Source organism: Pelodiscus sinensis, chromosome 23, assembly GCF_049634645.1.
Source record: "Pelodiscus sinensis isolate JC-2024 chromosome 23, ASM4963464v1, whole genome shotgun sequence".
NCBI lineage: Eukaryota > Metazoa > Chordata > Testudines > Trionychidae > Pelodiscus > Pelodiscus sinensis.
The window spans coordinates 3207611-3227631 of NC_134733.1; the positions used below are offsets into that span (position 1 = coordinate 3207611).

The following is a 20021-nucleotide window of genomic DNA, read 5'->3' on the forward strand; positions in this document are numbered from 1 at the left end:
CTGCAGATGAGGGCCAACAGGGCCGGGAAGTGGTTCTCAGTAGGGAGACTGTCGCTGTTGTGGAGTAAAGCAGGGCGCCAGTGTGGACTTGGATGCATTCAGAATAAGGCCTAGGACGGTGAAGATGGCTCTCGCCATTGCAACATGCAGTAGGATCAGCACCTGGGAGTTAATCTTTATGAGCCAGATGTCCAGGTATGAGAAGACCTGTACCCAGCACTTCCAAAGGAAGGCTGCCATGACTGCCAGAGTCTCACTGGGAGCATGGTGAACTGATAATAATGGCTGACTACCAAGAAACCTGCCATGTGCTGGGATAACGATATGCGACAGTATCCTTCAAGTCCACGGGGGCACACTAGTCCCCCAGGGTCAGTGAGGGGATGACGGTGGCTAGGGAGGTCACCCAAAACTGAAGCCTTTTTATCAAATCATTGAAGTTTCACATTAAATAGGCTTATGCCCGTCCTTGGGGATAAGGAAATACCAGAGGTAGAACCCCCTACCTCTAACTCCTAAGGACCTTCCTTTTCTACCTCTAAAACGAGGAACGATTGCACGTCCTGTAAAAGGAGTTGCTTATGAGACAAGTCCCTGAAGGAGGTCATGGAAGGCAGATGGGTGGGCAGGAGGAAACTGAATTGGATAGAATATCCTGCCCCTACCACGCTCAAGACCCAGATATCTGAGGTGATCTGGGCCTAGACATGTTAGTAGCGAGGCAATCTGTTCATATACAGGAGGGTTCTGGTGCTCCATCCTCGGCACACGTTCAAAAGGGAAGGTTACTCACCTAGTGCAGTAACTGGAATTTTGAGACAGTTTGTCTGTGGGTGTTCCACCTTACGTGCTTGAGCACGTGATTTTTGGTAGTAGTGTCCATGGTCGGCTGCGCACATGGAACAGCCGATGCGCAACATCTGAAACTGCCATTCCACATGTGCAGCCAACTGTCCCCTACGTTCCTTCTCTGGCCCGAATATAGATGCTTCCGAAGCAGAGGGGAGGAAGGGTGGGTAGTGGAGAACCTACAGGGACATCTCGAAGAACTCCAGTTACTCCACCAGGTGAATAACCTTCCCTTCTTTGAAGAGTGTCCGTGCAGGTGCTCCACCATAGGGGATTCCGAAGCAGTAGTTGTGCTCGGAGGTGGGAGCTTCAGGAGATGCGAGTCCGTAACCGAAAGCATTGTTCGGCCGAAGAGGGTATGGAGGCTGTACGTGTGAATGGCGTAGTGCTTCATCAATGTGTATGCCGAAGCCCATGTGGCGGCTCTGCAGATTTCCTCCGTTGACGCCCCAGAGAAATACAGTCAACGCTGCCACTGCTCTTGGAGAGTGAGCCCAGATGGTTGTTGGGGGCTCTTTCTGGAATATAGCGTAGGCCAAATGTACACAGCCTGAGATCCATTTGGATGGTCTCTGTTTTGAAATGGGCAATCCTTGAGATCTCTCTGTAGCTGAGACAAAGTCTTGGAAGGATTTTGTGCATTTTAAAGAAGAACACAATTGCCTTGAGGATGTCTAAGGTATGCAACGCCACCTCCCTGCCATCCTAGTGTAGTTTTGGGAAGACGACAGGTGAGTAGATGGGTTTGTTGAAATGGAATGAGGCAAGTACTTTTTTGGAGAAACTTGGGGTGTGTACAGAAGACCATTTTGTCCTTATGAAAAATTGTATATGGGGGATCCGACATCAAGGCTCTTAGCTCGCCCAATCTTTGTGCTGAGGAAACCAACTTCATCGAGAGATGTAGTAGGGAGCAGGTAGCAAGGAGCTCGAAGGGCTAGCCTATTATTGCCCTGAGCACTAGGTTTAAGTCCCATGCAGGTGTTGGATCCCGAGAAAGGCAGAGCAGGGGGTCTCAACATGCTATTTGCCTGCAGACACCACTCCTGTAGTGTCCGTTGATCGGTAATGGGGAACCGTGGCCAGTAGAAGCTGTGGGCTCGGTGACTGTAGATGAGGGGCAGCACATGGAGCCATTGCTGTACATGACAGCTGGTTTGAGGGCTAGGGCAGGAGTAAACCTGCCTTAACCCCCCTGCTCCACCACCAGGAAGTCATGTCAGTTAAGTGGTGCCCTGACAAAGCCTACATCCTGAATCCCTGTCCCAGTCTGAACCCCCTCCTGCACCCAACCGCCTGCCCCGATGCGAGTTCCCTTGAACCCAAACTCCTTCCTAGAGCCTTGAACCCCCTTGTGGACCCCAACCCCCTGCCCTGGGCTAAGCCTGGAGCCCCTCCCACACTCTGAACCCTTTGGCCAAAGACCAGAACCTTCACCAGACTAGCGTTCGGGTGCAAGTGAATGAGCTTTGGGGAGGAAGGGGGATGGAGTGAGCAGGGTGAGGCCTTGGAGAAGGGCCAGGAAGGAAGTGGGGTAAGGGTATTTGGGGCTTCTAGGTTTGAGGTAGATCTGACATGGCACAAATTGAAAAAGCGATCTTGTGGTTAAAAAGGCTGGAGACCACTGAAGTATGGGAATATGGTGACCCCCATTCTGCCTGGGTGAGCTGACCACGGCAAGAACCTTTGAGAAAACCCGTAGGCTGTTGAAAGTCCAAAGGGTAACACTGTATTGGAAATGCAGGTCCCCTATGGTGAATCGCAGGAAGCATCTGTGTGTCAATGTAACGATATACGAAAATAGGTGTTTTTGCGGTTGAGGACCTTTTCCAAGGCAGGAAAGGAGGTGATACCATCTTGAATTGTTGGGTTCAAATGAAGCAGTTGAGTTTGCAAAGATCTAAAATAGGCCTCACCCGTCCATCTTCTTGGTAGTGAGGAAGTAACGGGAGTAAAACCACTTGTCCTTGAGCTCTGGATGTTAAATTTAGATTAATCAACTAATCGAACAGTCGATGGGATTTCCATCAACTGTTCGATTAGTCTAGAAGGCGACTCCACCTTTAAACTGTAGCAAGCGTCCCCACTGGCCCCACGCTCCCTGCGGCGCCTCAGCCGTTGAAATGTACAAAATCCCCAGCAGGGAATTTGAAAAGCAGAAGGGAGCTCAGGGCCAGCGGGGGACTCCCCTATGGCTCCCGCCTAAGCTTCGGAAATGTACAAGAGTCTCTTGTACATTTTAAAAGTAAGCCCCGCAAGGAGTGCAGCACCAGCACGGGGCTTCTGCTTTTGAACATTTCAAAAGGAAGGCCCTCAGGGCGTGTGGGGGCAGCAGGGGACTCCCCTGCTGGCCTTGCGCTACGGGTGGCACCTGAGCCTTTGAAACGTACAAGAGCCCCACCAGGGTCATTTCAAAAAGCAGAATCACAGCAAAAGCAGCGCAAGCAGACTCCTTTAGCCCCTGTTCATGGTGTTTCTGCTGTGCCTCTACCTCCCCTGCCACCCGCGGAGACAGTGCTGGGGGGAACCAGCTTAAAAAGCCAGCTCCCGCTCCCTCCCCCTTGCTGCCTCTCTCTGATAGAGGCAGGGGGGAGGGGAGGGACTAGTCGCATCACTAGTCAACTATCTGATAATTTTCTGCTTATCAGTTAGTCAACTAGTCTCTTACACCCCAAATTCTTTCCATGCCCCCCCTCCCCCATTGCAGGCATTCTGCTTCTTGCTTGTGTCCATGTTCGTGAGTGGGGTGCTTGAAGAGGGATGGACAAGAGAGGTTGGAGGGGGGATTTAACTAAAAATGGGATAAAGTAACCTGTTTGGATTACTTCCAGCACCCAGCTGCCGGTGGTGATGGTACGCCATGCTGAAATGCCTGCGGTACCTGCAGAGGAGGGAGCAGAATGAGCACTGGCGCAACTTGCAGCATCGGTGCTGGCTGCTTGGCTTGGGATAGCACTGACTGTTTGGTATGCACCGCCGGTACCAATTGTTTGATGGTAACATCAGCACCGCCCAGTGGCAGTATGGTGGCCAAAGCCAAGCGGGGCCGGGTCAGTGCTGTGGCTGGTGCCGATGGAGCCTTTGTCAGCGCCGACAAGGAGGCTTTCTGTTTGGCTTCCGTTGGTGCCTTCGAGGAGGAATGAGCCTTCTCCCTAGGGTCTTGGATCTTGTTGGTGCTGCACCCGCTAGCTGCCTGCTTTTCCAGGGCCCTCAGTGCTGCCAGTGCAAAGACAGCCTTTTTCTGTAGAGAATGCTTCCTCCAAGGGGAATCAGGTCCTGAGGAAGAGTGGGACCTCTTTTTGGGCACTTGAGCCATCATGGTCCTTTGGGCTTGACCTGGTTGGAGCTCCTCTCTCCGCTGCCGCACCAGGGATGGATGCCTGGGTGGCCTGGTGTGCTCCAGGTCAGAATGAGCTGTTTTCACCAGGTGTATCATTTTTTACTGGAGCTCCCTGGTTTTTCTCATCCTACATGTTTATTTCCTACAGTTGGGGCACTGAGCAGTGGAGTCCCAGTAAAAATAATAATAATAAAAAAAAGACTTCAAGCGGTTGCTAGAAAGTAGCACTGTGGAAGTACATTATCTAAGCTAACTGTACTAACAAGAGAGAAAAAAAACACTTTACTAAGAAAAACTACTATTCATAACTACCAACAACTCGATCTAATTCTAACAGAAATGAGGGCGGCTGCTAAGCTGCGACCAAAGCTGGCAGCAGTAGAGGAGGAACTAAGGGGACAGTTGGCTGCGCATGTGGAATGGCCATTCCACATGTCACACGCTGGCAGTTCTGCATGTGCAGCCACACGTGGGCACTGCTACCAAAAATCTCCCATTAGGAGCTCAAGCACCTACGGTGGAGCACCCACAGGGACACTCCTCGAAGAAGTAGGGCTTTGGCCTTGCGGGTTGCTTAGAAATCCCCTGGCCCTGAGGAGGTGGTGTGGGACTGGCGCCTTCTGCTGTTTATTGCCCCGCACCTGGAGAAGTCGTTCTTCGGAGGCCTGGAGCAGAATGGGGCTGGGGCTTGTGCCTGAAAGGGCTTCCTCTGGGCAGCAGATCCCCTGGGATTTCTTCAGGCTGTGCAAACAGGAGTCTATTCTCTGCACACAGTTCTGAGCAGTCAAAGGGCAAGTCCTGAATGGTATTCTGGATCCCCAAGGGTATGTCCAAGACCGGTGTCTCATGGTGACAGCAGTTGCCATCGAGCAGGCTGCCAAGTCCACAGAGACTAGGGCCGCCTGAAGGGAGGATCAAGGAGACCCTCCTTGATCAGCACCACAAACTGCTGGAGGAGCTCCTGGAATCTGGTGAGGGCATTCCAAGAGCTGTGGCTCCCCACTGCCCGCTGATTGGACACTGGCAGCTGCAGGTCAAGTAGACTTCATGGTAGAACAGCAGCGTCAGCCAGGTCTAGTTCCTTGGCATCCCTCAACTTGGGTGCAGGCCCTGGCTGACACTGCTGCTCTTTGTGGCTCACCATGTTAACCCCCAGGGTACCAGGCAGGGAGCGTGAAGAACTGTTCTCGCCCTGCGTGTGGTACAAGTACCTCTGCCTGACCACGGGCAGTATGGGTGCCAGAGTTCGTCGTGGTCTGAATGATCTTTATCAGCAGTGAAGCTGCTCTGGAGGGGCCCTCTGGGGCGTGGGTGTCCACCATCGGGTCTGCATCTTCTTTGACTTCTTCAGCCTGAAGATGCAAGTTCTGTGCCACTACCTCATAGCAGAGGTACTGGCTACCAGCTCATCCAGGGACACGGGTTAAAAGGCCCATGAGAGAGTCCTCTTGTACGTCTGGCTCCCTGGAGGTTGGCCTATGCATGGAACTGAGGGCTCAGCTTAGGCCCCATCTTGTGGAGCCACCGTGACAGGGCTGGTTCCCTTTGCACAGGCAGGTTCACTTCCTCTCTTGGAGTCTGGGGCTGGTCAGGCGTGGTGGAAGGCAGGGTGTGGATCCTGAATGTCACAGATGTGGCCCTAGCAGTCTACCCGAGCCTGGTGGTAGCCACACAGCATCCTAAAGTGCCATTGGACAATTGCCTGCCACTGCTGTGTCCAGGACGGCATTGGCTCCAGAATGTCCCGCAAACTACAGTGCCAGGACTAGGAGCAGTACCAACATGCAGAAGCCGACGACTCCTCTCCCGAGTCCAATGAATAGTTAGAAACTGACTATGGCAGTGCTGAATCTGACAGCACTGGTGACCGGCACCAAGGTGATGAGGATCAGCACCGCATCATCAAGGGCTTGCCCCAGGGGTGGACTGCCTGCACCACTGATAGTGCTGCACAGGTTGCCAGGGACAGCATTGCCAGAGATGGCAGTGCTGAGATTTGCTCTGACAGCAGTGCCGGGAAGTATGCAGTCACAACGATAAGATCCCTGGGTAGCCTGGAAGATATCAGATGAGGAGGGGAGATCCAAGTCCTCTATCTCCTCCTGACCAGGGGAGTGCACCAGCACCAGACTTGACAAGCCCCGTGGGGAGGCCAGAGACAACAATGCTGAGATTTGCTACCATGACTCTGGGTACCCTGACCGTGGGTCTTTCTGTGGACATTTAAGCTGAGGACTAGCCTCGGTCAGTTTTCTTTTTCCTGAGTGGCACCGGGGAGTATGAACAGTGCTGCATGCTCAAATCCATCTGCTGAGGCAGGGAATGGTGCCAGTGCTCCCTTGTAACATCCTTCCTTGGCGCCAAAGGGTCCTGAGGCCAGTGCACTGCTCACCGCTGCTGCTGGGGGCAAAGTGCTGCCTCAATTAGCAGAAACTTTAGGCAATGGTTGCATTTTCTTTGCCATAGGCATGAATCAGGGCACTACTCTGATGGCTCGCTCCCATGCACTTAAGGCATAAAGAGTGAGGATCACCCCTGGCCATAGGCTTCCTGCCGCTCTTTCAGGACTTAAACCCCCTGAGAATGCAGCATGCCCTAGTCAGGGGAGCTGGAAGCAGGGGGAAGACTCCCTTGAAGCTAACTGAATCTAACTATGGATAACACTAACAGTGCTTGCGAAGCAAGAGCACGAAGACGCCCCAATGAGCATCACTGGCAAAGTCCTATATACTGTGCCATGAAGGTGCCACTGCAGTGGGCTCCACAGCAGTACCTGTCAGGGGAAATGGTCAACAATCGTGCATGTGGCATGTACACATACCTACTGGAATGCACAGGAGCAACTGCTCAAAGAAAGTCTAAAGGGATTCCAATATGGTAGATGTGCAATATGAACAATGCTGCCTCATAGATCAGGAGTTCCATATGGGGCACACAACAACAACGACGATTCACAGGAAAAAGAATTTGTATAGGCTTCTAGGAGGCTAGTACAATGCAGAGCTAAATATGACATCTGACTACAGCTTAATAAAGTACTGAACTCAATCTTCTTAAAGAAATAAGAGGACAAAACAACAGAAATTAGTGTTTCAAGACAACAACAGACAGCTGTTAGGCATATGCACAAACTGCACCTACCTTATGTCCACCTTGAGTTTGGGGTAATACTGTGACACGTATTTTTTGATCAGGCTGTATGAAGCTTCCTTGGGTTCACAAAGCCGGGTGAAGGCCAATGGAAGTATGTCTTCTAGCTTGACTTGCTGCTCTGGAGTAGTTGTGGAGATACTTCTCTGAAATATATTTTGAAAAATGTATCTGAAGTCAGAGCAGAGCAGACTAGGGCTCCATGTATTCTCAAATCAGCTATATGGACACAGGGAGAATTGCTGTGGGAAGAAAGGTTACTTACAATAACTGGAGTTCTGCAAGATGTGTAGTCTTTATGGGTATTCACTGTGGGCGTGCATGTGCACCTAGGATTGGAAATTCTTCAATAGCAACATCCAATAGCCTGCACTCTGTGCCTCCTCGTGCTTCCAACTGAGGGCACAAGTTCCTGATATATTGCCTCCCAAGTTCCTGATATACTGTGAATCCTGTGAAATGGGTCGAGAATACCCACAAGGATCATACATCTCAAATAACTCCAGTTACTGTAAGCCATTACGTTTCCTTTCTTCTTTCCTATGGCTATTCATGTGAATAGCAAGTGATGGTTGCTGAGTAAGAGCATACAAGGAAGTATGCTGTACTACAGAGTGGAAGACCACTGAGCCATAGGAGGCATCCCCAGCTGAAAGCTGGAATCAGTATACATGGTGCAGGAGTGTTCAGAAACCCACGGAATTGCTCTGCATATCTCCAAGAGGGATTCTTTGTATGGAAGCTACTAATTCTGCTTGGGCTCCCCTCACGTGGGCCATGACAGTTTGAGATGAAGGGGCTTACATAAAATTGTAACAAAGGGCGAGGAAAGAGAAAAATGCACTTAAAGCCTTTAGGAAAAGAGCGCTTTCGCCTTAATTTTTTCTGCAATAGCAGTGGCCTTCTGTGTATGTTTAGAGAGGGGAAGCTTCGTCTTTTGCATGCAGTGGGGAGACTGAGGGAATAAGATACCAGAAGGTAAATAGTGTAGTTTACTGTGCAACTCTGAAGACACCTCAGGTATGGATTTTGGATGTAGTTGCAAACACCATACTAAGACCTGGATGATCAGATCGGACATTGCTCTAAACCTGATTTCTGGTGGCAAAGAACCTACTTTAAAGTCCTCCTCACTAGGCTTGCAAACCTAGTGAGGAGGGCTTTTAACTAGATTCGTTGGGGGACGGTGACCAAAACCCTGAGGGGAGTGGGAAAGTTGGATACTAGGAAGAAATGCAAAGAGAAACGAGCAACAAAGGAAGACCCGATTCGAATGGAGAAGATAGGGTGATTTGAGGTGTTTGTACACCAATGCGAGAAGCCTGGGTAACAAAAAGGAAGAATTGGACGCCCTGGCCCAGATCAAGAAATATGATTTAACTGGGATAACAGAGAATTGATGGGATGACTTGCATGACTGAAGCGCTGTCATGGAAGGGTATAAACTGTTCAGAAAGGACAGGAAGGGGAGAAAAGGAGGAGGAGTTGCACTATATGTAAGAGAGCAGTATGATTGCTCAGAACTCCAGTATATAGAGGGAGAAAAGCCTGTTGAGAGTCTATAGCTTAAGTTTAGAGGTGCAAACCACAGTAGTGATGTTGTGGTTGGTGTCTACTACAGGCCACCGAATCAGGTAGATGAGATAGATGAGGCTTTCTTAGGACAACTGAGAAAAGCTTCCAGATCACAGGCCCTGGTTCTTGTGGGGGACTTTAATCACCCTGACATCTGTTGGGAAAACAATACAGCAGTACACAGGCAATCCAGGAAGTTTTTGGACAATGTTGGGGATAACTTCTTGACACAAGTGCTGAAGGATCCGACCAGGGGCCATGCGCAGCTTGACCTTCTGCTCACAAACAGATGGGAACTAATAGGGGAAGTGGAGGTGGGTGACAACCTGGGAAGCAATGATCATGAGATGGTAGATTTCAGGATCCTGACCAAAGGAAGAAAAGAGAGTAGTAAAATACACACCTTGGACTTCAAAAAAGCAGATTTTGACTCCCTCAGAGATCTGATGGGCAGAATCCCCTGGGATGCTAACATGAAGGGGAAAGGAGTCCAGGACAGCAGGCAGTATTTTAAAGAAGCCTTATTGAAGGCACAGAAAGAAACCATCCTGATGCGTAGCAAGAGAAGCAAACATGGTAGGAGACCGGACTGGATTACAGGGGAAATCCTTGGTGAACTTAAGCACAAAAAGGAAGCTTACAAAAAGTGGAAACTTGGACAAATGATCAGGGAGGGGTTTAAATGCATAGCTCAAGAATGCCGGGGGGTTATCAGGAAAGAGAAAGCGCAATTGGAATTGCGACTGGCAAAGGATGTGAAGGATAACAAGAAAGGTTTGTACAGGCATGTTGGCAAGAAGAAGGTGATCAGAGAGGGTGTGAGTAACCTAGTGACAGATGATGTAGGGAAAGCTGAAGTACTCAATGCTTTCTTTGCCTCTGTCCTCACGGACAAGGTGGGCTCCCAAACTAATGCGCTAAGTGACGCAAGATGGGATGAAGATGGTCAGCCCTTGGTGGGTAAAGAACAGGTTAGGAACTATCTAGAAAAGCTAAATGTACACAAATCCATGGGTCCAGACTTAACGCATCCGAGGGTACTGAGGGAGTTGGCAAATGTCACTGAGGAGCCTTTGTCCATTATCTTTGAAAAGTCGTGGAGATCGGGCGAGATCCCGGATGATTGGAAAAAGGCAAATATAGTGCCCACCTTCAAAAAAAGGGAAGAAGGACGATCCAGGGAACTATAGGCCGGTCAGTCTTACCTCGGTCCCTGGAAAAATCATGGAAGGGATCCTTAAGGAATCCATTTTGAGGCACTTGAAAGAGGGGAAAGTGATCAAGAACAGTCAGCATGGATTCACAAAGGGCAAGTCGTGCCTGACCAATCTGATTAGCTTCTATGAGGTGGTAACTGGCTCTGTAGACATAGGAAAGTCCATGGATGATATATATCTTTAGCAAGGCTTTTGATATGGTCTCCCACAATATTCTTGCCAGCAAGTTAAGGAATGTGGATTGGATAAATGGATGTTAAGATGGATAGAAAGCTGGCTAAAAGGCCGGGCCCAATGGGTAGTGATCAACGGCTTGATGTCAGGATGGCAGTCGGTTTCTAGCAGAGTGCCCCAAGGTTCGGTTCTAGGACTGGTTTTGTTCAACATCTTTATTAATGACCTGGATGAGGGGATGGATTGCACCCTCAGCATTAAGCTAGGGGGAAGAGGTAGATATGCTCGAGAGCAGAGATAAGAACCTGGGAATTACAGTGGATGAGAAGCTGGATATGAGTCAACAGTGTGCTCTTGTAGTCAAGAAGGCTAATGGCATATTAGGTTGCATTAGGAGGAGCATTGCCAGCAGATCTAGAGATGTCATTATTCCCCTTTATTCGGCTCTTGTGAGGCCACATCTGGAGTACTGTGTCCAGTTCTGGGCTTCCCACTACAAAAAGGATGTGGATGCATTGGAGAGGGTCCAGCGGAGGGCAACCAAAATGATTAGTGTCCTGGAGCATATGACTTATGAGGAGAGGCTGAGGGAGTTGGGTCTGTTTAGTCTGCAGAAACGAAGAATGACGGGGGATTTGATAGCAGCCTTCAACTTCCTGAAGGAAGGTTCCAAAAAGGCTGAAGAAAGGGTGTTCTCAGTAGTGATGGATGGCAGAACAAGGAACAATGGTCTCAAATTGTGGTGGGAGAGGTCCATGTTGGATATTTGGAAAAACTATTTCACTAGGAGGGTGGTGAAGCGCTGGAATGGGTTACCTAGGGAAGTAGTGGAGTCTCCATCTCTAGAGGGCTTGTCAAAGCCCTGGCTGGGTTGATTTAGTTGGGATTGGTTCTGCTTAGGGCATGGGGCCAGACTTGATGACCTTCTGAGGTCTCTTCCAGCTCTATGGTTCTATGACCACTCTGATAAAACTCTATCCTCTGCACCAGTACTAATGTAGATTTGTGGTCAGTTACCAACAGGCCCAGTGATTGACAGATGATTCACCACACTGAGACACTGCACTGAAGCAGACCCCGGAGTAGCTCTTGATAAACCAATCATTGAGATATGGATTGATCTGGATACCCTGATAGCGGAGGTAGGCTGCTACTACTGCTATGCACTTCATGAATATCCCCGGCACCATCTTTAGACCAAACGGAACACAGCAAACTGGTTGTGGGAGTTCCCAGTGAATTGTAGGAACCTTCTGTGTCAATGAAATATTGAAATAGAAAAGTAAGCAGCTGTCAGATCAAGAGCAGTGTACCAGTGTCCCAGATCCAGGGAGGGAATGATGAAGGCTGGGGAGACCATGCAGAGCTTCAACTTCTTGCAATACTTGCTAAGGGTTTGCAGGCTGAGATGGGGCATTTTTCCACAAATAGTGCCAGACTCTATCAAAGTGAAGATCCTGGATCAATTCCTTTACCTCCAACTACAGCCCAGATGACTGCAGCCAAGACAGTTTCCTCATGGAAATGGCTAAAAGTTGCAGAGTCCTGGTTGCAGTGTCCACTGTGTCTGAGGCTGCTCGGAGAACAGTCTTCACCACTGTCTTATCCTTGTCAAAAATAGCCAGGACCTCCCTCCTGGGCTCCTCTGCCATGAACTAGGCCATAAACTGCCAAATGTTATTGTCATAGCAGTCATGTTGGGCCTAGTGATTGGTCACTCAATTTGAGGCTGGCAGTTGAATAAATTTGTTTGCCAACGAGATTGAGCTTCTTTACCTCTGTTTTTAGGGGTTGAACCTGGGTGGCCTTATCTGTCACTCACTGGCTGTGGACATGACCAGCGTCTCAGGGAGGGGTGGGCATGAAAAGAATTCAAAGCTCTTGGCTGGGACATAGTATTTCCTCTCTGCCAGCTTGGAAGTGAAGGGCACGAAGGAGGGAGTTTGTTACAAGCCCTTGATTAGTTTTATAGCTCCCTCATGGACAAGGGAGGTCACTAAGACTGACTGACCAGTGCACATGTTTTGACAGGTCACTTGGACAGGTCACTGGCCCTGAGGCCATGCACTTGCTGCCAATAATGGAGGGAATCCTGATGCCCCTGGCAGGTGACCTTCACCCACAGGCAATGAGCCCACTGCTTCCCAAGCGTGGAGGAAGAAACTTGTCTCCGTGACCAAAGAAGTACCACTGCTGCCTGTCTACCCTTTCCATGATATTTGTCTCCACATCCTCTTGAGGACCAGTGCTGGGATGAAATTGCTTATTGCTGCATCTCTGGCTACAGTGCTCAGCAGATAGTAGCGATCAACACCTCATGCCCAGAGAGTGAGAGGCACCACTGACCTCAAGTGGGAGCAGGGAGACCTTCGTCTACTCCACAGACTGGCGATCCAGAGATCAGGGACGAGACTGAAAGGATTGGTGCCATGAGTCCAGAGAATGACACAGACCCTCAGTGTCTGGCCTCGGGTTATTGGTGATGGACCTCTGTGGGTCTGCGCCAGGCAGCCGGCAATCAATGCTGGGATCCTGGAGAGCAGAGCTTAAGTTCAGGGAGTGGAGCCAGGAACTCTGGCAGGTAAGCCAACTTGTCTGGCAGTGCTGCTCTGGAGAACCAGGGATTAGTGCCACAGAGTTGGAGACTGCTGAAAGGGCCCCAGGACAGGCTTTGCCCCTAGAACAGCAACCAGAGTGGCAGGTGTCAGCGACAATAGAAAGCATTAGTGGCCCAGAACGCTTTGTGTTGTCAGCACTGCTGGGTGCCAGATACCCCTGCTGCTTCCTGGGTTGGCAGACAGGTCTCAGGAGTCTTAATTGCCTTAAAACGAAGACTCCGCTGATAGACACATTACTCAATCTATTATGAGTTTGTTAGTAACTTTGCACAAACCCATTTCTTCCAAATGATAAGGCAGAATCCTTGTTCAAAATTAAGTTTGCAGGAGAAATCTGTCCCCAGAAATCAGGAGGTTTTGTATCTTTTAACAACTGATTTCTTCCAAAGGTTCAGGACAGAACTCTAATTATTTTATAATAAAGATTCTCTCAGAAAGTTGTCACAAGATGATCAATAGCGAGTTTCTCTTTGGTAATATTAGAAAAATGATCACTTCCAAATGAATAGCGGGGGGAGGCACTTAGGGCGGGGCAGAGGGTTGGAGTGTGGGGAGGGGGGGGTTCTGGGGTGGGGCTAGAGAAGGAAGGGTTTGGACTGCCAGGCTGCCCTGGAGCTGACGGCTCCCTCTCCCTGCAGCAGCTTGGCTTCAGGTGAGAGGTGCCTCTCCATGGCCATGGCAGATCAGCGGGCTGGGGAGAGGAAGGTGCAGGAGGAAGAAGCAAGGGAGATCTGTTCTTAGAAAATATGGGGAGCTGTGTCCCCTCTTCTGATGGGGATGTTGGCCCTGGTCTTCCTCATGCTTCTACTTCAGAGTTCTTACGCCTTCTGAAGGACATCCATCTATTGGGATGAGACACAGGAGGGAAGCTGCCTGGTGGCTTTGAATAGATAGTTGGAGTAGGACCACCCAGGGTCTGAGAGGGGATTCATGGAAAAAGTCTGGAGTCTGAATTAGTGAGATTGCCTAATACACAGGGGGAAGCCCAGCCAACCTCAGGCTCTGACCCTGCTGGCACTGGACTCTTGTATGCTGGGGCTCTCTGGTCCAGACCAGAGTGTTCCAGTTGAGAGAGATGCAATCTGTACCCAAAATAGTGCGGGAGCTGGGGAAACCCCACAATACCCACCTAGCTGATTTTAGCACCAACATTTTAACTTGCTATTTAAAACTCTGAACAACTCTCTACAATATTTACAGTATGAGGAAGCAGCGTACTGAAGAGCAGAACTGAACACAGGCAGTTTTCATCCCAGACCACAAGTTGCAGAAAGAACCGGAGAGGCTGTTGATTTGCACCGCCCCTGATGTCCTGGGTTGGGAGCACCAAGATATGCACAGTGCAACTGTGGACCAATGGACACTGGCACTGAAAAATTTCTAGTCCCGGGTACAACGAGAACATGTTCACCAACAATGAATACCTATTAGGATTAACACTTGAAGAACCTGGCAGCATATTTTATAAAGAGAAAGTTACAGTAAGACATCTGTTCAAACTGAATGTTGTATTAACTAGTTAAAAGGGGAGTTGTCTAAATGACATCTACTCAATTCGACATCTTGCTGTTTTAGTCATATCTTCCTTTTTATTGTTTTAATGCCTCTTCTCCCATTCCCGATTGCTGTGTAAAAGTTTTTAATCAGGTGGATCTGATTTTACTCTTCTCAAATTCCTAAAAAAGCTTTGAAAAGGTAATGTTCTCCCAAATAGTTTGCATCAATTCTGTTAATCTGAAAGACACTGTGAATATGATTTTTAAGCAATGTTCCTTTGACTTTGGTTTTCCTATAAGTTCCACTGTAGTAGGAGGTGGATGATTAGAAACTTTGCTCTTCACACACAAATATACTGGTGAAGAATCATAGGAAGGAAAATGCCAAAATGTATTTATGACAGTTTAATTGGGGGGCTGACACCGTGCAGTAGATTTGTGGAGTTATTCAAGTGAGATAATTGCACATACAATAAGTTTTGAAAAACCAGTCAGGGTGCTAGCTACTTGTTTTAGTTAGCTTATAAATTGCTGCTCAGCAGGGTAAGTTACCCTACAGGAAAAAAGCAAATAGGGATGAAGAATACTCTGATTTGCTTTATTGCTTTGCAAGGACATGAAGTGTCACATTAGCATGGATCAGCTGTGGGAGCCTTTAGTGCAGCATCACACATTTTTCTTTTTCTTTTTTTTTCTTCGACTAAACCATCAGCAGTAGGTTTCCTCTCAAACCTTAAGTACCCACACACATCATTATCCTTTGTAGGCCTCTTGGATTTCTCTGGTAGCCAGGCAGTAAGTTCCAACGTGTTCATATATTCAGTGCAATACTCTCTTTAAAACTTCAGCACACGGAGTAACGAACAGTGCTGGATAGGAATCATATTCTGAAATAAATCTTTCCCCAAACTGTTCTTCTGACCTGTCAAATAGCCTCCCAGACTCATCAAAGCTCATCCTCGGAAGGAGGCTTCCCCCAGACTACGGTCTCACCATGTCAAAGAGGCACCAGACTGCCATCACATCAAATGAAAAGCCTGCAGACACCAACACCCATCACAACACACCTTTCAAGACCCACACGTCCTACATGTGCCTACCATAATGTTAGGTACCTAATCAAGTGTGTCCAATGCCCTTACAAGACCTAGGTGAACTGAGATAGCCACTACATTCTCGAATGAACTCACAGAAAAAGGAAAAAGCACTATCCATCTGTAGGGGAACATTTTCTGCTAATATCCATATCTGACACTGGTTTTAAGGCTTTGTAACAGGGTGTAATAGGGCTCCCCCTGGGTCCTGCCTCTGCTCCAAAATCAGAGACCTGACTGGACAGTCACTGGTGCAGTTTATTTACACAGTGCAAAACCACCACCTCTCAACACATACTGCTGTGGTTCCAGCCTTAGAGGCTTCTTTCTTGTTGTGAGGAAAGAGCTTCACTCTCCTTCCACATTCTAGCTTCAACCCCCTCCTTTCCCTCCTTCCTTTAAGCCTGTATATAGCCCCAGGCTAATCACGCTGGCACCTGTTCTGCCTCTGCCAACCAGGCTCAGATTTTGCTAGTCAGCTACTAGTCTCCTTCCTTAATTGGAGCTGGAGTGCCAGAGGGCTGGCTCAGCAGTTCTGGGTCAGCATTCTGTCACAGGCTTATTACAATAATTTGTAACCTACTCACCCTCTTTCCTTATGACTGAATTGCCAAAATTCGTTTTAAATGGTGTCCTGCAACATATTAAACCCTTACAGCCGGTGACGCTCTTTCCTACTCTGTATTTTGCTGTGACACTGATTACTCTTTCTGGAACTGAAGAAGAGCTCTGTGAAGCATGAAAGCTTGCACCTTCCACCACAACAGTTGGTCCAGTAAGAGATACTATGTCGCCCACTTTGTCTCAGAACTAGACAGGCCAACTAAATGATTTCACACAAGTAATATTTCTTATAATAAAATATGTTTTACGGATTATATTTGAGAACAAACAACTGCTGGGCGTCTGATTTTGGACCATGCTGCATATTGTGCAGGGTTTTCACTTGTATTTTGCTGGGCACCTCAAAGGCTTTGACGACAACACAGGTTGAACTTCTGTGGTCCAGGATGCTATGGTCTGGCAACATCCAAGGTCCAGCAGGACAACGGATGCTGCTGGATTAGAGAGCCCCAGCACAGAGGCTGCCTGTGGCTGGGAGCAGAGTTGGCCAGCAGGGTCAGCCGAGCCCACAGCTAGCCAGGCTGGGAAGCCGGCAGAGCTACCAGAGCCTGTGGGGGCAGCAGAGCCCACAGGCGGTAGGGCTGTGAGCGTGGGCAAGGCTGGTGGGTTGCAGGTGCCTGCAGGGCTACCCCTGGAGCTCGCAGGGCCTCCGCAGCCAGGAAGCCGAAGGCAATGGTGCAAGATAGCTGGGGAGACAAGTCCAGCAGAGTGTGTGGCAACCTCCACCCCACTTTTAGACCTTCCCTGGTCTGGCAAACTCACTTGTCCAGGGCCAGTCAGGTCCTGAGGGAGCTGGACCAAGGAGGTCCAACTTGTACTTATTATTAAAACTGATCTTACCTTCCTGTCTCTGGATTTCGGAACAGTTTTCCCTGCATTAGAGACCACCACAAAACTCCCAGAGGCTCCCTTTCCTTTCACCTGTTAAAGAATAATTTCCATTTTAGGAGCACTCAGTAGGTAATAAAATAATTTTCAATCCTGGACAGTTGACTGTTATGGTAGTATATTGTGCCAAAAATTTAGACTCTGTCTGCACTGTGCACCTAGCAGTGGTACAGGAGAGCTCTCCTGACAACAAAATAAAACCCCGCCTCAATGAGGGGCAGTAGCTTTGTTGGCAGGACAATGTCTCCTGCCAACAAAGTGACGTCTACGCTGGTGCATTCGGTTGGTAAAACTTTTGTTGGTCAGAAGGGTGATTTTTTGTTTCACACCTCTGACTGACAAAAGTTTTACCAACGAAAGTGCAGTATAGACAGTCTTAGATTGGCAGGCATCCTGGCAGCGAACTCTACCTTAGTCATAGAGAGCAGTGCAGTGAGCCTTAGAGACTGTGGACATTTTAAACAGGGACTGACCAGTCTGTAAGTTTAAGGGGCTAGGTGGTAACAAAAGGCAATTATAATACCACAATCTGTTTGCCTTGAGCAGACGATCCTGTGATGCTAGAAATCAGATGTTGTTAGGACAAAACATACTTTTAAATGAGATCTGCTGATGCAAAAATGAGGTAGCTAAACTTACTGTGAAGACAGGAGCTGCTGCATTGCCATAAGCCAAAGTTCAACATCAGCATACAAATAAATGTACCTTGTACAGAAATTTACAAAGCATGTGGCTCTTGACCAATGCTCACACCATGTCAAATGATGAAAGCTGATAAAAAATAACCTTTCTATAACTTTCATGAAGGAGAACAAGGTCACCCTAACGACACGACCACCGAGTGTCTCACTACTGGGTTAATATGGGTGTTTTCACTCACATCTGCAGTGCTGCTCAAAGTGGCTCTTACCTGTCTGATAACTCCCCTCTCCAGCTCTCTCTTCAGTGCTTGCTTTAGAAGATAGCCTCTCCTCTCAAGCTCCAGAGAAGGGTATTTGTGGATAATATATTTACGTATAGCAACCACTGATGCACCACTCTTTTGAAAGCATGCCTGAAACAGAACCAAGTTAACAAGTCACACACAATAGAACTACCTCTCCATCAGACCAGAGGGGTAGAAATTAACTGTTGAATATTTGACAGCACAGTGGCCTAACATGCTAGGGCTGGCCTTGATTTCTCAGTGGTTTCAGAAGAAGAGAATACAGGCAGTCCCCGGGTTACGTACAAGATAGGGACTGTAGGTTTGTTCTTAAGTTGAATCTGTATGTAAGTCGGAACTGGCGTCCAGATTCAGCCGCTGCTGAAACTGACCACCAGTTCTGACTTACATACAGATTCAACTTAAGAACCCCAGGCATCCCCAAGTCAGCTGCCGCTGAAACTGATCAGCGGCTGATTCCAGGAAGCCCAGGGCAGGGGCTTCCTGTAGTCAGCCGCTGGTCAGTTTCAGCAGCGGCTGACTTGGGGACGCCTGGGGCAGAGCAGCTGGGGTGCTGCTGGGTTGGTCCAGTAGCGCCGCCGCTCCTCGGCGCTACTGGACCAACCCAGCAGCACCCAAGCTGCTCTGCCCCAGGCGTCCTGATTCAGCCGCTGCTGAAACTGACCAGCAGTGGCTGAATCAGGATGCCTGGGGCAGAGCAGCTGGGGTGCTGCCGGGTTGGTCCAGTAGCGCCCAGAGCGGCGCTACGGGACCAACCGGCAGCGCCCCAGCTGCTGTACCACAGGCGTCCGGAGCAAAGCCGCGGAGCACGGGGGCAGCGGGACAGCCCAGACGCACCATGGCTGTCCTGCTGCCCTTGGGTTCCGCGGCTTTGCTTTGCTCCCCATCTCCCTGGTCTGCAGACCAGGGGGACGGGGAGCAAAGCGGCGGAACACGCGGGCAGCAGACAGCCCAGACGCGTCTGGGCTGTCCGCTGCCCGCGTGCTCCGCCGCTTTGCTTCCTCTCCCTGGTCTGCTGGAGACCAGGGAGACGGCCCCGTTCGTAACTGCGGATCCGACGTAAGTTGGATCCGCGTAACTCGGGGACTGCCTGTAGCACTAAAAATATCACATCTTTCTGCGATTCAGACGGACTGAACAGCAGCCAACATGAAAGAAGTACGGTAAACAGGTGGACAGCTTGCCTGTCCTTTACTATGTTATGAAGCAGCAATTTCTGTTTTAACAGAGTTAGTCATTCTTTGTAGCAAAGCAGTAACTGCACAACTGTTAATACGTTTCGCATGTCACACTAGGTTAATTATTGGTTACTCAAGTAATTGCCAAATTTACATTCTCAATTTTTTGCCAATGAAGAATTGACAATGAAGCCAATAGGCTAAAACAGAAATTAAGCTACAAGTTCATATTTTACAAGTTGCTTCTTTCAGAGATTCACATTCATGATGCCAAATGTTACTTTAAGTCTTCCTGTTAAGTATAAGAGCTCTTGAAATTACAATGCTATAATTCTGCTTGTTTTGTAGCCCAGTTGTTATCCTAAATGAATTATTTGTTTTAAATCCATTGGTAGTTCCAAGGGTTTAAACTTAACGAAACTGGGTATAAAGTCAATTTGCAGGTCTAGATAGATTTAGAAGAATTGTCCAAATGTACAGTCATATAATAAGGAATGAGTATAACCCACAAAGAGCACAGTTATGAGCCTCAGAACCTACACCATTACCTGCTTCTTCTAAAGAACAGCCAGCAATCAAGGATTTAAAGCAACCTAGAATTTAGAGCATTTTTTCCTCTATTCCTCTAGTGGTTTGGGACAAACTGTAGTAGTCTGCAGTGGCTGGAGAAGTAAAGTCTTTTGCAGGCAAGGCTTGTAAAGCCTAGACTTCCTGTGACTGGAATGTGCAACAAATGATTTTTACAGGGACGGTGGCTACAAAAACAAATCGTAGGCTAAGTCAGAAGTGGGGATGCAGTAGACTTAAGACCACTGACATTTTTTAACTTAATTTACAGTATCGCAATCCATTTTGCACTAATATTAAGCTTT

The 20021-nt window shown here is 48.6% G+C and overlaps 1 protein-coding gene across 13 annotated transcripts in view; it reads right to left on the bottom strand.

Moving 5' to 3' along the window:
- HP1BP3 (heterochromatin protein 1 binding protein 3) overlaps window positions 1-20021 on the bottom strand; it is a 60087-nt gene that overhangs the window by 12675 nt on the left and 27391 nt on the right. For all 13 annotated transcript variants that reach the window (XM_075906516.1, XM_075906527.1, XM_075906521.1 and 10 more), the window contains 3 exons: window positions 17936-18079; window positions 16978-17058; window positions 7331-7485 (listed from right to left, as the gene is read on the bottom strand). In XM_075906516.1, coding sequence (XP_075762631.1) covers window positions 7331-7485; window positions 16978-17058; window positions 17936-18079 — 380 coding nt within the window. The remainder of the gene's footprint in view (window positions 1-7330; window positions 7486-16977; window positions 17059-17935; window positions 18080-20021) is intronic.